At 44.8% G+C, this 21,059-nt stretch overlaps 1 protein-coding gene across 2 annotated transcripts; it reads right to left on the bottom strand.

Moving 5' to 3' along the window:
• Window positions 1-614: 614 nt before the first annotated feature.
• Window positions 615-20,482, bottom strand: LOC137341391 (fatty acid-binding protein 1, liver-like). Of its 2 annotated transcripts, none has more exons than XM_068004507.1 (4): window positions 20,175-20,482; window positions 14,056-14,228; window positions 2,387-2,479; window positions 615-704 (listed from the first exon to the last, which is right to left on the bottom strand). In XM_068004507.1, the coding sequence occupies exons 1-4, from the start codon at window positions 20,203-20,205 to the stop codon at window positions 654-656; spliced, it is 348 nt and encodes a 115-aa protein (XP_067860608.1). In that variant the 5' UTR covers window positions 20,206-20,482; the 3' UTR covers window positions 615-653. The 2 variants fall into 2 exon arrangements, with proteins under 2 accessions (XP_067860608.1, XP_067860607.1); XM_068004506.1 differs by lacking the exon at window positions 20,175-20,482 and adding an exon at window positions 17,630-17,696.
• Window positions 20,483-21,059: the final 577 nt, after the last annotated feature.

The following is a 21,059-nucleotide window of genomic DNA, read 5'->3' on the forward strand; positions in this document are numbered from 1 at the left end:
TTCTAAGGTTAAGTTAAAGGTACATTGCCAAGCAGAGGGAGATTTTTCCTGTAGCACGGCTAGGGTGCGCTCAATGTTAATACGAGTTGCCAAATTCTGAAAAGTGTTCCATTTTCCACCAATGACAGCTGTCATCTTCATCAACAAAGAAATATAAACATAAGACAAAAATTGGTATTGTTGGTGAGTTGGTTGCCAGGAACAGAGACATTTGGGGAGGAGCTGTTCATTGCAGAGGCAAACAGAAATAAATAATCAGATTAAAGGGACTTTCTATTTCTCTCTCTTCGACTCCTTCTCCCCTCACAGTTTTCTCCTTTTCTATCCAACGTTCTCCTCTTCTACCGTTCTTTTTTTTCTTTTCTTTTCTTCCATCCACCTCTCTCTGTCCTGCTCTTCCTCTCTCCCCCCACCCCATCAGTACTTTGAGATGAAAAGGGATATTTGTGACCATCACTTCACATCATTATACTCACACCTGGATATGTTATTGAACTCCAGCAGTCAAGGGTTGTGAAAGTAATCACTGCACTGTAACTCAGACTCCCTATTTTACAAAATTGACAACGTGAAGCAACCTTGTAGCTAAACATTTATATTTTATTTCAAACAACTCAGGCAAGACAAACATTCTCAGTGAAAGACAAGCCTTTTTAAATTCTTTTACTGATTCTCTTGTAGATGAGATCGCCGACAGTAAGTGTCTGAAAGAACAAAAAAGATTTCTGAAGATTTCCTAAATGGAAAAAATAATACATGTGGCAATTGCAATGAAACCTGTGAATAGAAGACCTTTTGGATTATTTTCAAGTACTCTTTATGAAGAGGTAGTCTCCACTAATAGAGTTCAAATCTGAATAATGAATATATTGTACGTCACATTAGGTGGTAACTACAAACAGGTTGTTTCTCTATAAAGATAATCTTTAAGTCAGGCTTTCTTACTGGTTTTTACACAGGTAACTGACTGCTGTACATTTTTCCATTGCCGACATTGTCTGTTCTCCATTTAAAGTTGTCAGATTGGCAGATCTGTTCTAGGATTTCTGTATTTCTTTATTTGAAGATGTTTACTTGGGTGTCTAGTGAAATATTGCATCTCCACTGTGGTTCTTGCGAAACAGGGCTTCACTAATGAATATCAGCCAGTGCCCGGGAGTTTTTCAGCTTTTTGCAATTACTTTTGAAAGCAATGTCATTATACACTGTGTGACAGTAATTGATAAAGACCATTTTTTCATCCACCAACGGAGACAGAGAGCGACTTGGTTTAATGTCTCGTGCACAGGATGGTGCATCAAACCATGCATTGCCCCAAAACAGCCAGGAGGCAATATAGAATCATAGAATCATAGAAAATTTACGGCACAGAAGGAGGCCATTTGGCCCATTGTGTCTCCGCCGGCCGAAAATGAGCCTCCCAGCTTAATCCCACTTTCCAGCACTTGGTCCGTAGCCTTGTAGGTTATGGCTCTTCAAGTGCATATCCAAGTACTTCTTAAATGTGATGAGGGTTTCTGCCTCTACCACCCTTTCAGGCAATGAGTTCCAGATCCCCACCACCCTCCGGGTGAAAAAGTTTTTCCTCAGCTCCTCTCTAATCCTTCTACCAATCATTTTAAATTTGTGCCCCTTGGTTATTAACCGTTCTGTTAAGGGAAATAGGTCCTTCCTATCCACTCTATCTAGGCCATTCATAATTTTGTACACTCAATTAAATCACCCCTCAGCCTCCTCTGTTCCAAAGAAAACAACCCCAGTCTATCCAATCTTTCCTCATAGCTAAATTTCTCCAGTCCTGGCAACATCCTCGTAAATCTCCTCTGTACCCTCTCTAGTGCAATCACATCTTTCCTGTGATGTGGTGACCAGAACTGTACGCAGTACTGAAGCTGTGGCCTAACTAGTGTTTTATACAGCTCTTATAGTCTATGCCTCGGCTAATAAAGGAAAGTATTGCGTATGCCTTCTTAACCGCCTTATCTACCTGTCCTGCTACCTTCAGGGATCTGTGGACGTGCACTCCAAGGTCCCGCCTTCAATAATTAGGGGTATGAATTTTAAAGCGGGGATTGAACTAACAACTTGGCGGTACAAAGTGAGATCACTGTCAACTGAACCATGGCTATTGATTTACTACTTTGGCATTTCAAATTTCTACTCAGTGTGCTATTCTTAGACTGCAGGAACACAGGAACAAAGGAACAGGAGTAGGCCATTCAGCCCCTTGAGCCTGTTCCGCCATTCAATTAGATTATGGCTGATCTGTATCTTAACTCCATCCACCCGCCTTGGTTCCGTAACCCTTAATACTCTTGCCTATCCAAAATCAATCTGATTCTATGGAAGTTATTCTCTTTGTGAAAAAGGATAGAGAACCACTTACATCAATCAATTTATTTTCGCTCAGTTCGGTGACTGATGTTACTGACTTTAACTTGACAATGAACTTGTTTGCACCGTCCAAGGTCACGACAGACTGAAATAAAGAAGAACAATATTAGAGTTTCACATTTGCTCTTTGATATCCATGTAGAGTTTTATTTGACATACAAATCACATTAGGTCAATTTTGAATTTTGGGCAACTGGCGGCAAAGAGGTGGCTGTGAATTTGGTAGGCAAGCTGCGGACGCTAAATAGGCGCGGCGAAGCCAGGCCAGCAGCGGTATTTTTGTGGGGCCATTAAAGGAGCACTCCTGCTCTTTCCTTCTCCAAAAAAAAACATTTTTCTGGTCGTTTCCTGATCAGAACGCCAGTACACATGGGGGGAGCGTGCGTGTCACAAGTCCTGCCCGTGTGTCCCTTAAAATTACAATCGGGGTCCTAACCACGTCATTAGGACCCTGATTTGCATGAGAAAGAGGCCGACTGCTTGTTTCAGGCAGGGGCTTCGGTTGCCCAGCAGTAGGCCCCTGTGAAAGTCGCAGCGGGACGTTGTCGGGGTTAATGGGGTGGTAAGTCACCCCACCCCATTTTTAGACCCACGTTTACGCTGCATTATCAATGACTTAGATGAAGGGATAGACAGTCGTATAGCCAATTTTGCTGATGACACGAAGTTAGATGGCATAGTAAATAGTGCAGGTGGGAGTAGAAAGTTGCAAAGGGGCATTGATAGAGTAAGTGAGTAGGCAAAACTGTGGCAGATGGAGTACAATGTGGGGAAGTGTGAGGTCATCCACTTTGGGCCAAAGAAAGATAGGTCACAGTATTTTCTAAATGGTGAGAAGTTAGGAACTGTGGAGGAGCAGAGAGGTCCATGTACAAAAATCACTAAAAACTAGTGGACAGGTACAAAAAAATATTTAAAAGGGCTAATGGATTGTTAGCCTTCATCTCAAGGTGGGGGTGGAATACAAAGAGGTGGAAGTTAAGTTACAGTTGTATAAAGCTCTGGTTAGACCGCATCTGGAGTACTGCGTTCAGATCTGGGCACCGCACCTCAGGAAGGATATACTGGCCTTAGAGGGGATGCAGCACAGATTCACCAGATTGATACTGGGGCTAAAAGGGTTAATTTATGAGGACAGGTTGTATAGACTAGGCTTGTATTCCCTTGAGTATAGAAAATTAAGAGGTGATTTAATTGAAATGTTTAAGATGATGAAAGGATTTGATGGGATAGATAGAGGGAATCTATTTCCTCTGGTGGGGGTGAGCAGAACAAGGGGACATAACCTTAAAATTAGAGCTAGGCCATTCAGGAGTGATGTCAGAAAACATTTCTTCACACAAAGAGAAGTGGAAATCTGGAACTCTATTCCCCAAAAGCCTGTAGAGGTTAGGTCACTTGAAAATGTCAAAACTGAGATTAATAGATTTTTGTTAGATAAGGATATGGAACCAAGGCAGGTAAATGGAGTTAAGATACAGATCAACCATAAGTACATAAGAACATAAGAAATAGGAGCAGGAGTAGGCCAATCGGCCCCTCGAGCCTGCTCCGCCATTCAATAAGATCATGGCTGATCTGACCCTAACCTCAAATCTAAATTCATGTCCAATTTCCTGCCCGCTCCCCGTAACCCCTAATTCCCTTTACTTCTAGGAAACTGTCGATTTCTGTTTTAAATTTATTTAATGATGTAGCTTCCAAAGCTTCCTGGGGCAGCAAATTCCACAGACCTACTACCCTCTGAGTGAAGAAGTTTCTCCTCATCTCAGTTTTGAAAGCGCAGCCCCTTATTCTAAGATTATGCCCCCTAGTTCTAGTTTCACCCATCCTTGGGAACATCCTTACTGCATCCACCCGATCAAGCCCCTTCACAATCTTATATGTTTCAATAAAATCGCCTCTCATTCTTCTGAACTCCAATGAGTAGAGTCCCAATCTACTCAACCTCTCCTCATATGTCCGCCCCCTCATCCCCGGGATTAACTGAGTGAACCTTCTTTGTACTGCCTCGAGAGCAAGTATGTCTTTTCTTAAGTATGGACACCAAAACTGTATGCAGTATTCCAGGTGTGGTCTCACCAATACCTTATATAACCATGATTTAATTGAATGGTGGAACAGGCTTGAGGGGCTAAATGGCCTACTCTTGTTCCTATGTTCCTACACACCTCTATCAGAGATTTTTACATGTGCAGCTACAGTCCTTGTGATCTTCAAAATTATTCATAAGTCACATAAAATGTCAGCTGATTATGTATGAGAATTTAAAAATATTCTGTGTGGCTAAGCATTTTTGATACCTCAAAGCTATTTAGGAGATCGAAGAGAGCATAATTGTTTATCTACAATTACGTTTTTTTTGGGACTTCAAAATTATTTTGATAATTCGAATAATTGGCTTGTTCGAAATTTCAGTTTGAGCCTGGCTGAGCTGTTGAGACTGTCAACACAGAAGCCTCTCATTTCTCATGTTATGAGGACCTGAGTCTCTCCATTATAGAATCATAGAATCATAGAAGTTACAACATGGAAACAGGCCCTTCGGCCCAACATGTCCATGTCGCCCAGTTTATACCACTAAGCTAGTCCCAATTGCCTGCACTTGGCCCATATCCCTCTATACCCATCTTACCCATGTAACTGTCCAAATGCTTTTTAAAAGACAAAATTGTACCCGCCTCTACTACTGCCTCTGGCAGCTCGTTCCAGACACTCACCACCCTTTGAGTGAAAAAATTGCCCCTCTGGACCCTTTTGTATCTCTCCCCTCTCACCTTAAATCTATGCCCCCTCGTTATAGACTCCCCTACCTTTGGGAAAAGATTTTGACTATCGACCTTATCTATGCCCCTCATTATTTTATAGACTTCTATAAGATCACCCCTTAACCTCCTACTCTCCAGGGAAAAAAGTCCCAGTCTGTCTAACCTCTCCCTGTAAGTCAAACCATCAAGTCCCGGTAGCATCCTAGTAAATCTTTTCTGCACTCTTTCTAGTTTAATAATATCCTTTCTATAATAGGGTGACCAGAACTGTACACAGTACTCCAAGTGTGGCCTCACCAATGCCCTGTACAACTTCAACAAGACATCCCAACTCCTGCATTCAATGTTCTGACCAATGAAACCAAGCATGCTGAATGCCTTCTTCACCACCCTATCCACCTGTGACTCCACTTTCAAGGAGCTATGAATCTGTACTCCCAGATCTCTTTGTTCTATAACTCTCCCCAACGCCCTACCATTAACGGAGTAGGTCCTGGCCCGATTCGATCTACCAAAATGCATCACCTCACATTTATCTAAATTAAACTCCATCTGCCATTCATCGGCCCACTGGCCCAATTTATCAAGATCCCGTTGCAATCCTAGATAACCTTCTTCACTGTCCACAATGCCACCAATCTTGGTGTCATCTGCAAACTTACTAACCATGCCTCCTAAATTCTCATCCAAATCATTAATATAAATAACAAATAACAGCGGACCCAGCACCGATCCCTGAGGCACACCGCTGGACACAGGCATCCAGTTTGAAAAACAACCCTCTACAACCACCCTCTGTCTTCTGTCGTTAAGCCAATTTTGTATCCAATTGGCTACCTCACCTTGGATCCCATGAGATTTAACCTTATGTAACAACCTACCATGCGGTACCCTGTCAAATGCTTTGCTGAAGTCCATGTAGACCACGTCTACTGCACAGCCCTCATCTATCTTCTTGGTTACCCCTTCAAAAAACTCAATCAAATTCGTGAGACATGATTTTCCTCTCACAAAACCATGCTGACTGTTCCTAATTAGTCCCTGCCTCTCCAAATGCCTGTACATCCTGTCCCTCAGAATACCCTCTAACAACTTACCCACTACAGATGTCAGGCTCACTGGTCTGTAGTTCCCAGGCTTTTCCCTGCCGCCCTTCTTAAACAAAGGCACAACATTTGCTACCCTCCAATCTTCAGGCACCTCACCTGTAGCGGTGGATGATTCAAATATCTCTGCTAGGGGACCCGCAATTTCCTCCCTAACCTCCCATAACGTCCTGGGATACATTTCATCAGGTCCCGGAGATTTATCTACCTTGATGCGCGTTAAGACTTCCAGCACCTCCCTCTCTGTAATATGTACACTCCTCAAGACATCACTATTTATTTCCCCAAGTTCCCTAACATCATTGCCTTTCTCAACCGTAAATACCGATGTGAAATATTCATTCAGGATCTCACCCATCTCTTGTGGTTCCGCACATAGATGACCTTGTTGATCCTTAAGAGGCCCTACTCGCTCCCTAGTTACCCTTTTGCCCTTTATGTATTTGTAGAAGCTCTTTGGATTCACCTTTGCCTGATCTGCCAAAGCAATCTCATATCCCCTTTTTGCCCTCCTGATTTCTCTCTTAACTCTACTCCGGCAATCTCTATACTCTTCAAGGGATCCACTTGATCCCAGCTGCCTATGCATGTCATATGCCTCCTTCTTCTTTTTGACTAGTGCCTCAATCTCCCGAGTCATCCAAGGTTCCCTACTTCTACCAGCCTTGCCCTTCACTTTATAAGGAATGTGCTTACCCTGAACCCTGGTTAACACACTTTTGAAAGCCTCCCACTTACCAGACGTCCCTTTGACTGCCAACAGACTCTCCCAATCAACTTCTGAAAGTTCCTGTCTAATACCATCAAAATTGGCCTTTCCCCAATTTAGAATTTTAACTTTTGGGCCAGACCTATCCTTCTCCATAGCTATCTTAAAACTAATGGAATTATGATCACTGGTCACAAAGTGATCCCTCACTAACACTTCTGTCACCTGCCCTTCCTTATTTCCCAAGAGGAGGTCAAGTTTTGCCCCCTCTCTAGTCGGGCCATCCACATACTGAATGAGAAATTCCTCCTGAATACACTCAACAAATTTCTCTCCATCCAAGCCCCTAATGCTATGGCTGTCCCAGTCAATGTTGGGAAAGTTAAAGTCCCCTACTATTACCACCCTATTTTTCTTGCAGCTGTCTGTAATCTCCTTACATATTTGCTCCTCAATTTCCCGTTGACTATTTGGGGGTCTGTAGTACAATCCTATCAAAGTGATCTCTCCCTTCTTATTTTTCAGTTCTACCCATATAGACTCAGTGGGCGAACCCTCGGATATATCCCCTCTCACTACTGCCGTGATGTTGTCCCTAATCAAGAACGCAACTCCCCCTCCTCTCTTACCTCCTGCTCTATCTTTCCTATAGCATCTGTACCCTGGATAAGATTAATTGGTGTGGGTTGCCTCGAGACTTTAAGCTCTCAGTTCTACTGATAAGGAAGAGAAGTTATTAAAGATATCAAGAAATTATAGCTGTGGACCATGCAGTATTTAAATGTAGAAAATGTACCACAAAAAAAAAATACAGTAACATATCTGAGAACCCACACAACAATGCTTGAAGTGGAAAAGGTTTGGAAATCTTACCATTATCTTTCTCTTTCCTCCCCATCCCCACAAGCACATTTTTGTGTATTTATTCATAGTTTTCTTTTGTGTTAGATATTGATATAACAGTGAAAGAAAAGTATCAAAAATAAACAAGTGTCACCACATGGACTGCAGCGGTTCAAGAAGGCGGCTCACCACCACCTTCTCGAGGGCAATTAGGGATGGGCAATAAATGCTGGCCTTGCCAGCGACGCCCACATCCCGTGAACGAATAAAAAAAAAGGTATTAGGTTGAGGCTATACCTCAATATAAATTAGCAGATGAAAATCAACAGAAAGTTCACATAGGTACAGAATATTGGAGTAATATTTCTTCTTAGCTTGTAGGACATAATTAAAAGATGTGTAAAGTGACTGCAAATTCTGTTGGGGAAGATTTGTTGTGTATAATGATATTGTAAATCTGCTCTTTATAAAGTTTTACGATCTTGTTACACATTGTGCACAGAGGAAATCTTCCCTTTGTGTTACGTAAGAACATAAGAAATAGGAGCAGGAGTGGGCCATATGGCCCCTCGAGCCTGCTCCGCCATTCAATAAGATCATGGCTGATCTTCGACCTCAACTCCGCTTTCCTGCCCGATCCTCATATCACTTGATTCTCTTAGAGTCCAAAAATCTATCGATCTCAGTCTTGAATATATTCAACGACTGAGCATCCACAGCCCTCTGGGGTAGAGAATTCCAAAGATTCACAACCCTCTGAGTGAAGAAATTTTTCCTCATCTCAGTCCTAGTTGGCCGGCCCCTTATCTTGAGATTATGACCCCTAGTTCTAGACTCTCCAGCTAGGGGAAAAAGCCTCTCAGCATCTACCCTGTCAAGCCCTCTAAGAATCTTATATGTTTCAATGAGATCACCTCTCATTCTTCTAAACTCCAGAGAGTATAGGCCCATTCTATTCAATCTCTCCTCATAGGACAACCCTCTCATCCCAGGAATCAATCTAATGAACCTTCGTTGCACTGCCTATAAGACAAGTATATCCTTCCTTAAGTAAGGAAACCAAAACTGTACACAATACTCCAGGTGTGGTCTCACCAAAGCCCTGTACAACTGCAGCAAGACATCCTTACTCTAGTGCTCCAACCCCCTTGCAATAAAAGCCAAAATTCCATTTGCCTTCCTAATTGAATGCTGTACCTGCATGTTAACTTTCTGTGTTTAGTGTACAAGGACACCCAAATCCCTCTGAACACCAACATTCAATAGTTTCCAACCATTTAAAAAATATTCTGTTTTTCTATTCTTCCTACCAAAGTGAATAACCTCACATTTCCCTACATTAAATTCCATCTGCCACCTTCTTGCCCACTCACTTAACCTGTCGATATCCCTTAGCAGACTCCATGGGCTCGATTTTCTGATGTCCCAGTGGGTGCATTCGTGGCGGGGGGGCTCCGAAAATTGGGGATTCCCGGGGCGGGTGCGGAGCCTGGCTCCAACCCGCCCACTTCCGGGTTCCCCAGTGACGTGCTTAGATGCGCGCGCAGCCCCCGCATGCGGGATCCCACTTAAATCAATTAATTGGATACTTCAGGTCGTTAGGAGACCTGATTTATAGGATATTTTAGGAGGGGTGGGATTTCCAGGTCAACTGAGAGTGTTTCCCGTACTGGGGGAAACACTCCCAGTTGAAATGGACGTGTTGCAGCCACCAGCCTGTGGGAGCTGCAAAGGTCCATTTGACAGGTGGGGGTGGGGAGACCCTCACTCCTTGCAGGAGGCCACTCTGTCACTTTGGACAAAGTTTTGCCTCCACCACCCTCCTCCTAACACTAAAATTCACCAACCTGCAACCTCAACTCCAGTATGCAGACACATTTACCTACTTTGTGGACCCCCTCAAACGTACATCTTCCGGATGGGGCCACCGTAGCTGCAGTCATGACCTCCTCGGAGGACGAACAGCATCACCAGCCTCGCCGGCCACGCCATCCACCTCTGACACGTGGAGCTCCACAACACAGTGCTGTGACACACCACCTACACAGCAGGAGGGAGGGCAACCGCAGAGAGAGATGTGTCGCAGAAGGCACTATCCTCGCCACAGGGTCTACAGACTGAGGCTCAGCTTCCTGGACCTCACTGAGGAGCAGTGCATACGGAGGCTCAGAGTTAGTCGCCAGGAAGTCGTGGACATCTGCAGCCTCCTTAATGACGAGCTGCTCCCGGATGGATGGAGCAGCATCTTCTTACCTGTCGCTGTCAAAGTCACCACTGCCCTCAACTTCTTTGCCTCCGGATCCTTCCAGGGTGCCACCGGGGACATCACCGGGGTCTCTCAGTCGTCTGCACACAAGTGCATAAGGCAGGTCACCGACGGCTTGTTCTGCAGGGCCTCGCACTATATCAACTTCCTCATGGATGACCTCAGCCAGATGGAGAGGGCAGTGGGGTTCCACGCTGTGGCTGGCTTCCCACGGGTGGAGGGTGTAATCGATTGCACCCATATAGCAATACGAGCACCTCCACACGAGCCAGGACCGTTCATCGACATGAAGGGCTATCATTCCATGAACACTCAGCTCATCTGTGACCACCGCAAGAGATTCCTTCACATTTGCGCCAGATACCCTGGCAGCTGCCATGATTCCTTCATCCTCAGGGAGTCCAACGTCCCACCCCTCTTCCACGCACCGAACACCCGCAAGGGCTGGCTCCTCGGGGACAAGGGATACCTCCTGCACACATGGCTTATGACACCTCTGAGGAACCCCACCACCGAGTAACAGCGTCAATATAACAACAGCCACATCGCTACCAGGTCAACAATTGAGCATGCTATAGGGCTGCTCAAGATGCGCCTCAGGTGCCTTGATCGTTCTGGGGGAGCGCTTCAATATGCGCCACACAGTGTGAGACACATTATAGTTGTCTGCTGTGCCCTGCACAACATGGCACAACAGAGAGGGGTGACACTGCAGGAGGCCCCATCCACATCTGCCACCCATATTGAGGAGGAGGAGGAGCAACCCATGGACAGAACAACGGCTCACCTGGCTGCTCGTGAGGCCAGGGAGTTACTGATATACTGGTTCTCCTAACATCAGACTGTGTGAAGGGTTCAGTCCTCATCACCTGGACAGAGGAGCGGCCACACCAGCCCCCTCCCCCACCCCCTGCACAAAACAGTCATGCAACTCCACCTACACCCACTGTAGAATGACCCAATGGGTGGCATCAAGTGTGCATGTTCATGGTGAACCTCATGAAAGGGACCTATTCCACAAGTCAGTCAAGAATGGGCAAGACGTGGCAGTAGTGGTGATAATAATAAGATTTATTGTGAATGTGAAAGAAAACAAATATAAATAAAAAACATGACAAATCATCAAACACCCTTGTGCATCCCCTTTTTGCTCACAAGACCTTCGCCTTACGTTTACGGGAACCCTTACGTGGTGCTACCCCTGTGGCTTCAGCAGAGGTAGTGGCAGGTTGCTCTTGTCCATGCCCTGACCAATGAGATGCTTTGCGCGGACGCCCTCTGGTTTCAGTGCCCGTGAGGACCCCTCCAACGACTGCTCCACCTGCACCTGTGCAGGGGCAAACTCGAGGACTTGGAGAGGAGGCAGCACTGCGGGTACTGGTTGAGAGGGGGGCAACGGGTGAGATGTGGGAGCGCTTTGAGTGGCGTCCCCACTTCCATATTCCCTTTTGCCATCATCCCTCTCTTGGGCCTTCTGGCATCTCTTCTCCTATCAAGGCAAAACACAGAGAGGCATGATTGAGTGATGGTTGCATAGTGACCCGCTGCATGCATTGGTGTGGGTGGGGGTGATTGTGAGGGAGATGCATGGGAGGGTGCGTGTGAGACATAGCCATGAGATTGTACGAGGATTGGGCTGTGTGGTAGTGTTCGAATGGGAACTGGGGTGGTGAGTAATTGCAGGCAAGGTGAGGATGATATCTGAGTGGATGTGAGGAGTGATGCGAGAGCGTTGTGGTGGCAGTGCAGAAGGTGGTGGTGGAGGTGATGTGGAAGATGGAGTGTGGGAGAATACGTAAGTATACTCATTTTGGCTGACCTGGTTAGGTCATTAAAGCGCTTCCTGTACTGGACCCAGGTTCGGGAGATGTTACTGCTGCTGGGGACCTCCTCTGCCACTTCGAGCCAGACGTTCTTGGTGGCAGAGGCAGGCCACTTCCTCCCTTCTGCTGGGAAAAACATTTCCCTCCTCCTCCTGACCCCATCGAGCAGCACCTGGAGTGAAGAGTCTGAGAACCTTGGAGCAGCCTCGCCTCTGGGCTGCTCCATGCTGTCAATTTGGTTGTTTGCTGCAGGAGGAGCATTGGAGGACTGCCCCTTTAAATAGGGCTCCTCCTGCTGACAGCCTGTGATGTGGGTGCGTAGTGCGCAGGTCTGGAACGGGAAACCCGGAAGTCATGGTGATTGCCTTCAATTAGGCTGCGATCGCATGCGGAGCACCCCGAATTCACTGGGCACGTTACCCACGCGCCCAGTCGACCCCCCATTGCCAACCTGCCTCCCTCCTAATGGAGCAATGAGATTGTATGAGGATTGGGTTGCGTGTTAGTGGCAGGATGAGTACTGGCGAGGTGAGTAGGTGGAGGTAAGATGAGGATGGGGTGTGAGTGGGTATGAAGGGTGATGTGACAGAATAGTGTTGGCGGTGCCGAAGGAGATGTGGGGTGGGGGCAGTGTTGTGGCAGAAGGAGTGTAGGGGAAAGACTTCGTCTTCTCACTGCGGCTGACCTACTGCGGTCATTGCAGCGCCTCCTGCACTGTATGCAGGTGGGCGATATGTTGGTGGCGCAGGTGACCCCCTCTGCCACCTTGAGCCAGGCCTTCTTGGTGGCAGAGGCAGGCCGCTTCCTCCCGCCCGCCGGGGGGAAGATCTGTGTCCTCCCCCTCCTCCTCACCCCATCTGATGATACCTGGGGTGAGGCATCATTAAACTGGGAGCAGCCTTCCCCCTGGGCTGCTCCATGCTGCAATTTGTCCCATTGGTTGCAGCATCTGTCAGTGGAGGACTGCCCCTTTAACTAGAGAGCCTCCAGCTGACAGATCGTACTGCGCATGCGCAGCCCGACCGACGCGCAGGCCAGCGCCGTGGACCCCGGAAGAGCAGGTAATTGATTCCTATTAGTGGGTTGCCTGCTACGATCGCGTGGGCAACCCACTAATTTCGCCGAGCGTGTTGACCACGCTCCCGGAGGACCACCCGCTGGGAACCCGCAGGCCTGCTAAATTCGGGCCCAAAATATCTGTTTAACATCTCTGCCATTTCCTTATTCCCCATTATCATTTCTCCTGCCTCAGCCTTTAAGGAACCCACATTTACTTTCGCTACTCTCTTCCTTTTTATATACTTGTAGAAGTTCTTACAATCTGTTTTTATATTTCTTGCTAGTTTACTCTCATATTCTATTTTTTTCCTCATTATCAATTTTTTGGTCATCCTCTGCTGGTTTCTAAAACTCTCCTAATCCTCAGGCTTATTACTTCTTTTGCCAACATTATAAGCCTCTTCTTTTAATCTAATACTATCCTTAACTTCTTTAGTTAGCCACGGATGGATCACTTTTCCCGTGCAGTTTTTATTTCTCAATGGAATGTATATTAGTTGAGAATTATGAAATATTTCTTTAAATGTTTACCATTGCTTATCTACGGTCATAGCCTTTAATCTAATTTCCCAATCAATCTTAGCCAACTCACCTCTCATACCTATGTAATTGGCTTTGTTTAAGTTTAAGACTCTAGTTTCGGACTTAAGTACTTCTATCATATTATGATCATTCTTCCCTAGAGGATCCCTTACTATGAAATTACTAATTAGCCCTCTTTCATTATACAAGACAAGATCTAAAATAGCCTGTTCCCTGGTTGGTTCCACAATGTATTGTTCTAGGAAACTGTCTCGAATGCATTCCATGAACTCGTCCTCCAAACTACTTTTGCCAATTTGATTTGCCCAGTCTATATGAAGATTAAAGTCCCCCACGGTAATTGCATTACATTTGTTACAAGCTCCTCTTATTTCTTGATTAATATTCTGTCCAACAGTATAACTACTGTTAGGGGGCCAAAAACTACTCCCACCAATGTTTTCTGCCCCTATTACTATGATAACACTATGATAACAATAGCATTAAGGCCCCCCTGAAACAATTGCTTGCAATCTTGGTTGAATGACAAGTCTCCTATTCATACCTTGATCTTGTTCCCTGTGATTGTTGCAAAATCAGTTTCCTGTCCAATGGTAAATTCATTATGAATCACATTACTACCGGTTGTGACTGTTACTTTAAAGTCATTTCCATTCTGAACTATTACAGTGATGCTTTTCAAGTCTTTGCCTTTTTGAATCAGCTCATCTGGGACTTCTGAAAGAAAAAAGGGAGATAAACCTGAGAATTTAGATCCAACATCCTGTTGACAACTGCATCAAATTCAGTGATACTTAAGTCAAAATCAAATGTGACTGTTACGCTGAAGAAGGATGCTGGTGCTTTTCTGATTTTGATAGATCTCACCAAACCTCAACTTACTAGTCCGAATTACTGTCTTGTCAGGAGCAAATCCATTTTCCACTATGCATCATTGCTGGAAAAATGCACACTCATGATTCTGAAGTAAACATACTATTATCCTTTTAGATTAGTGACCGCTTATTTTTGGCCCCAAAAAGCTGTTCGGTCTAGGTCAATTGAAAATTTCAAAACTAAGATTGATGGATTTTTGTTAGGTAAGGGCGTTAAGGGATATGGAACCAAAGCGGGTAAATGGAGTTAAGATACAAATCAGCCATGATTCAATTGAATGGCGGAACAGGGTTGAGGAGCTGAATGGCCTATTGCTGTTCCTATGGGCAAAATTTCCCTTATTATGGTGCATTGTCCCCAGGTCAAACACACTATAAATAACTTGGGGTATTTTCACTGCCAGTGCCAACTGTCACTTTCACTTTAAATTAGCAGGTGGAAATATTTAGCATTGACGCAAAATATTAGATAATGCCTGTGAGGTAAAGCATGTTTGTTTCTCAAGAACTGAAAAGGTTCATAATTCCTCAGAGGGTGAAAGGTGGAGTTGATAAAGAACAAAGCATCTTTTTTGGTCTCAGTCCCTTTAGCAGGACGGTGTATAAGTGTCCTCTAACAATGAGTCAAAGAAAGCAACTAGAATCATAAAATCATACTATCATAGAAAGGTTACAGCACGGAAGGAGACCATTCGGTCCATCGAGACCGCGCCGGCTCTATGCAAGAGCAATCCAGCTAGTCCCACTCCCCCGCCCTTTCCTCGTAGCCCTGCAAATTTTTTCCTTTCAGGTACTTTTCCAGTTCCCTTTTGAAGGCCATGATTGAATCTGCCTCCATCACCCCCTTGGACAGTGCATTCCAGATCCAAACCACTCGCTGTCTAAAAAAGTTTTTCCTCATGTCACCTTTGGTTCTTTTGCCAATCACCTTAAATCTATGTCCTCAGGTACTTGACCCTTCCGCCAATGGGAACAGTTTCTCTCTATCTACTCTGTCTAGACCCTTCATGATTTTGAATACTTCTATCAAATCTCCTCTCAACCTTTTCTGTTTCAAGGAGAACAACCCCAGCTTCTCCAGTCTATCCACATAACTAAAGTCCCTCATCCCTGGAATCATTCTAGTAAATCTCTTCTGCACCCTTTCTCAGGCCTTCACATCTTTGCTGAAGTGCGGTGCCCAGAACAGGACACAATACTCCAGTTGTGGCTGAACCAGTATTTTATAAAGGTTCATCATGACTTCCATACTTTTGTACTCTATGCCTCTATTTGTAAAGCCCAGGATCCCGTATGCTTTTTTAACCACTTTCTCAACCTGCCCTGCCACCTTCAACAATTTGTGCACATATACCCCCAATCTCTCTGTTCATGTACCCCTTTTAGAGTTGTGCCCTCTAGCTTATATTGCCTCTCCTACTTCTTCCTAATGAAATGTATCACTTCACATTTTTCTGCGTTAAATTTCATCTGCCACGTGTCCACCCATGCCACCAGTCTGCCTATATCCTCTTGAAGTCTATCACTATCCTCCTCACTGTTTACTACCCTTCCAAGTTTTGTGTCATCTGCAAATTTTGAAATTGTGCCCTGTATACCCAAGTCCAAGTCATTAATACATATCAAGAAAAGCAGTGGTCCCAGCACTGACCCCTGGGGAATATCACTGTACATCTCCCTCCAGTCCGAAAAACAACCGTTCACCACTACTCTCTGTTTCCTGTCCCTTAGACAATTCTGTATCCATGTTGCTACTGCCCCCTTTATTCCATAGGCTGCAATTTTGATAATAAGCCTACCGTGCCGTACTTTATTAAATGCCTTTTGAAAGTCGATACATACCGCATCAACTGCATTGCCCTCATCTACCCTCTCTGTTACCTCATCAAAAAACTCTATCAGGTTAGTTAAACACGATTTGCCTTTAACAAATCCGTGCTGGCTTTCCCTAATCAATCTACCCTCGTTCAAGTGACTGTTAATTCTGTCCCGGATTATTGTTTCTAAAAGTTTCCCCACCACTGAGATTAAACTGCCTTGCCTATGGTTTCTTGGTTTATCCTTACACCCTTTTTTCCTTACACCACCCCCATATCTATGGATGTTTGGAAGATTATGGCTAGTAACTCTGCAATTTCCACCCTTATTTCCCTCAGCAACCTAGGATGCATCCCATGCGTATCAGGTGACTTATCTACTTTAAGTACAGCTAGCCTTTCGAGTACCTCTTTATCAATTTTTAGCTCATCCAGTATCTCAACTATATCTTCCTTTACTGTGATTCTGGCAGCATCTTCTTCCTTGGTAAAGACAGATGCAAAGTACTCATTTAGTACCTCAGCCATCCCCTCTACCTCCATGAGTAGATCACCTTTATGGTCCCCAATCAGCCCCACCCCTCCTCTTACTACCCGTTTACTGTTTACATGCCTGTAGAAGACTTTTGGATTCCCTTTTATGTTGGCCACCAGTCTATTCTCATACTCTCTCTTTGCCCCTCTTATTTCCTTTTTCACTTCCCCTCTGAACTTTCTATATTCTGCCCAGTTCTTACTTGTGTTATCAACTTGATATCTGTCATACGCCCCTTTTATCCGTTTCATCTTATTCACTATCTCTTTTGTCATCCAGGGAGCTCTGGCTTTAGTTGCCCTGCTTTTCTGCCTCGTGGGAATGTGCCTAGACTTTACCCCAAAATGTAAATTAATGTTACATGTAAATATTCTGAAGTAAAGAGGCTTCCTTTTTGAAAAGCCAACTCTGTTTAATTGAATACATGGGGGGAAAATCAAAGAATATTAATTCAGTTACCTTCTGCTAGCATTGGGTTTAAAAATGCTGCTAATACCAATATTTGCACAGTTCCTCCCCATGATTACATGAACACTAGCAAGTAGGATTTTTACACAATTCCGATTGGGATTCGTATTCACAAATAAGGAACAGAAATTTGAGATCATAAGCACTGATATCGAAGAAGGCAATATTTGTAGTTAATATGATAACATAGATAAGTCCTTCATCAGCAATTTGAATGGAGCTGTTGAAGTGTCCTGTGTACTTTAATATGTACAGGTTATTTCACGTAAGATGCTGAGGAACAATCTCCTCTTAATAATTTCATCTTTTGTCCATTTCTGGATCAAATAGCAACAGCAACAAGCTAAAAGCAATTTTGATTAATAAAAGCAAGTTTGTTTTGTGGAAATCCTACTTGCCTCAGGAGCAATAGATTATACTCACCAATAGCTTTCATAAATGGCTCAAAGTTCTCATGGCTCTCAAGCTCATATTTTCCAGAGAAGGCCATTTTGAAAGGTCTGTGTGCAGTGGATCTGAGCTGTGATGGATGTGAGCTTGTTGACTTTCTACTTTGCTTTATAGCCCTACCCCTATCTGGGAATCTGACAATGAACAGTTAGGGAGCCTTATGGTGTGCACGTTTGTTAGTGATAAGCGGATCTGTTTAATGTTTAACACTGACATTATGCAATTTCCTCAATGAATCCTATTTTTTTCCTTTGAATGTCTCTGTGCCATGCAATGCAGCTGGTTAAGAGAATGGGATGGAAATTTACTCTAAAGGTCTGCCAGCGTTGGTCTATCCACCCACAAGTGTGCAGCAGTAGCCTAGAGATGGCTGGTCCCCCCCTTCCTCCTGGGGTTAAGCATCTTCCTGTGGCACAGCTGAGATCAGGAAGTCAATGTGAGACCGACTGGCACAAAAAGTCATCTAACTATTCTGTGACATAGTGCACTGCAGCTCCAACATCCTGCCATCATCAATTAAATCAAAGAAGTGCCACACTGCTTCTGTTCCTGATCCTTTCATAATCGTGATCAAATTTGATGCTGCTTTAGCTATACAAAACCCTGGTTAGCTATACAAAACCCTGGTTAGCTATACAAAACCCTGGTTAGCTATGCAAAACCCTGGTTAGACCGCACCTGGAGTACTGTGAGCAGTTCTGGGAACCGCACCTTCGGAAGGACATATTGGCCTTGGAGGGAGTGCAGCGTAGGTTTACTAGAATGATACCCAGACTTCAAGGGTTAAGTTACGAGGAGAGATTACACATACTGGGGTTGTATTCGCTGGAGTTTCGAAGGTTAAGGGGTGATCTGATCAAAGTTTATAAGATATTAAGGGGGACGGATAGGGTGGATAGAGAGAAACTATTTCCGCTGGTTGGGGATTTTAGGAGTAGTGGGCACAGTCTAAAAATTAGAGCCAGACCTTTCAGGTGCGAGATTAGAAAACATTTCTACACACAAAGGGTGGTAGAAGTTTGAAACTCTCTTCCGCAAACGGCAATTGATACTAGCTCAATTGCTAAATTTAAATCTGAGATAGATAAGCTTTTTGGCAACCAAAGGTATTAAGGGATATGGGCCAAAGGCAGGTATATGGAGTTAGATCACAGATCAGCCATGATCTTATCAAATGGCGGAGCAGGCACGAGGGGCTGAATGGCCTACTCCTGTTCCTATGTTCCTATGTTTATTAGTCACTGATATTTACTATTATGAAAAGCAAATCGAATATCACTTGTGTTACAATATAGTTACACAATTGAGGCCTTCACTAGATATCATAAACCTGTAGGAGTAGGAAAGTACAGCAGAAAGGCCAGAGATATTTTGAGGCTCGGGCCTTGTTGGCATGGCCGTGGCGAGCTGCACACTAAACGGACATCCTATTGCTGCTCACCAGTTGGCCGATGGAGGGATTCCGGCTGGCTCAATGTCTGAGGCAGCCAGCAGGGAGGTAGGTCCGGGGGGAGGGAACCGTTTGCAGAGAGGGGCAAGCCCAGGGCAACAGCAGCCCACAGTATTCTTGTGGAGCCAGGAGAAGCGCTCCTATATTGGTTCCCTTCCCCCAACTAAATTCCCCAAATTTAAGATTCTCATCCTTGAATTTAAATCTATTCATGGCCTTGCCCCACCCTATCTCTGTAACTTCCTCCAGCCCTACAACCTCCCAAGAGCTCTCTGTTTGTCCAACAATGGCCTCTTGTGCATCCCCCTCTCGCCGTACCATTGCCGGCCTTGCCTTCAGCATATAGGCCCCATGCTCTGGAATTTCCTCCCTAAACTCCTTTGCCTGCGCACTCCCTCTATCTTCTTTATGACCCTCCTTAAAACCTATCTCTTCAACCAAGCTTTTGGTCACCCCTCCTAATATCTCTTTTTTTCTGGCTTAGTGTCCATTTTTGTCTGATTACACCTTTGTGAAGCGCCTTGGAAAGTTTTTCTACGTTAAATGCTCTATATAAATGCCAGTTGTCGTTGATCAAAGAGAAAAGCTTTCTCTTTCATTCAGGCAGAAGAATATGCTGTTTAATTGGGCTCCTAAGCCCCGACTGTAACTCGGGGCACTTGTACGGCAGGGAACGGGGGGGATGAGCGACAAGGCCATGCAGTCGCAATGGCAAAAGGCCCGGACCATTTTAACCCCTGGGCCTGATCAGCATATTCCAAGATGGACTCCCACCTGAATCCAGCGGGAATAACGAGAAAGTCAGCAGGCAGGAGAGGGATTTTGGGCAACAGGAGTCCGTTGCTGGGGACCCAAGGGAATGGTCCCAGGCAGTCAGGTAAGTGGGTCGGCCGGGGTGGGGGGGGAGTGGGGGGGCGGGGCGGAGGAGGTGGTGAAGAGATTACAGTCAAGGGAGGGTGCAAAAGTCAGGGGCAGGAGAGGCCTGAGGTTTACTTTTAGGGCCCAGAGGAGAGTACTCCTGCCCTTCCTGGGCCACTAGGAAGCCATTAAAATTTTTAAAAATCTTACCTACCTGGGCCTCTTCTGGCCCTGGATCCATTTAACGGCACCTTTCGCACTGCACACAACTCATACGGTCCAGGGTTAAATTCTCGTCAGGGTTCGAATGACATCATAGCTACTCTGCTTCCTATTTTTAACTCCCTGCATGTCCCATTCTTGTCAGGCATGAGGGGGTTAAAATTGGGGCCCACCCTTTAGCTGTCCATCCTCTTCAACTATTACTCATCTCTAACCTACCTTTCCTCTATTGCTAACGTATTTTTAAAAACAAAATCAGTTTCACTGAGGTCAGACTATAGACTGTTGACAGCATCGCACCCATTCCCACTAAAAGACGTCACACACTATTCTTTCCCAAAACAAAATAACAAAATCCTTTTTTTTTAGGTTCAGTCAAATGACCACAATGTTAGCACATAGTTAAATATTTTAAAAATATATTTTCTGGGCAGACAAAGCTCTTTTGATAGAAACAGCTGGCTGCTGAAAGCTTGCACAAAGATTTTGACCTCCTCCCTCAACAATGCAGACACACCACACAACAGCACAAAGAAGTTGTTTCCTGGAATAAATTACAATAAAACCACCGCAAAATATTATGGATGCTGCACTGACATAATTAATTGCATAATTACCTGTTTTGAAACAAACAGGTCTGACAACTCCCCTCTCTTCTCCCTCCCCAAAGCATAGGCTTATTAGCAGCCCAACACCACATAAGCAAAAATTCAAAGCAGATATTAAGTTCTCTGCCAAAATATTTTGCGTGTGTTACACTCCTCCTAGCCTTGACCCCAGTCATTATGCAGCTTCTCCTCCACCTTCCACCCCTCACCAAGCTTCCATGTGGCCCACATGTTGCCCCCTCAATCCACTCTTGACCCAACTCCT

This window comes from Heptranchias perlo, chromosome 23, assembly GCF_035084215.1.
Source record: "Heptranchias perlo isolate sHepPer1 chromosome 23, sHepPer1.hap1, whole genome shotgun sequence".
NCBI classification, from domain to species: domain Eukaryota; kingdom Metazoa; phylum Chordata; class Chondrichthyes; order Hexanchiformes; family Hexanchidae; genus Heptranchias; species Heptranchias perlo.

Coding starts and splice junctions, on each gene's coding strand:
- LOC137341391 (XM_068004506.1), bottom strand. CDS start 17,696: ATGGCCTTCTCTGGAAAATATGAGCTTGAGAGCCATGAGAACTTTGAG. Junction 14,229..17,629: donor GCCATTTATGAAAGCTATTG/GTGAGTATAATC, acceptor TTTTTCTTTCAG/AAGTCCCAGATGAGCTGATT. Junction 2,480..14,055: donor TCACAGGGAACAAGATCAAG/GTATGAATAGGA, acceptor TCTTTATTTCAG/TCTGTCGTGACCTTGGACGG.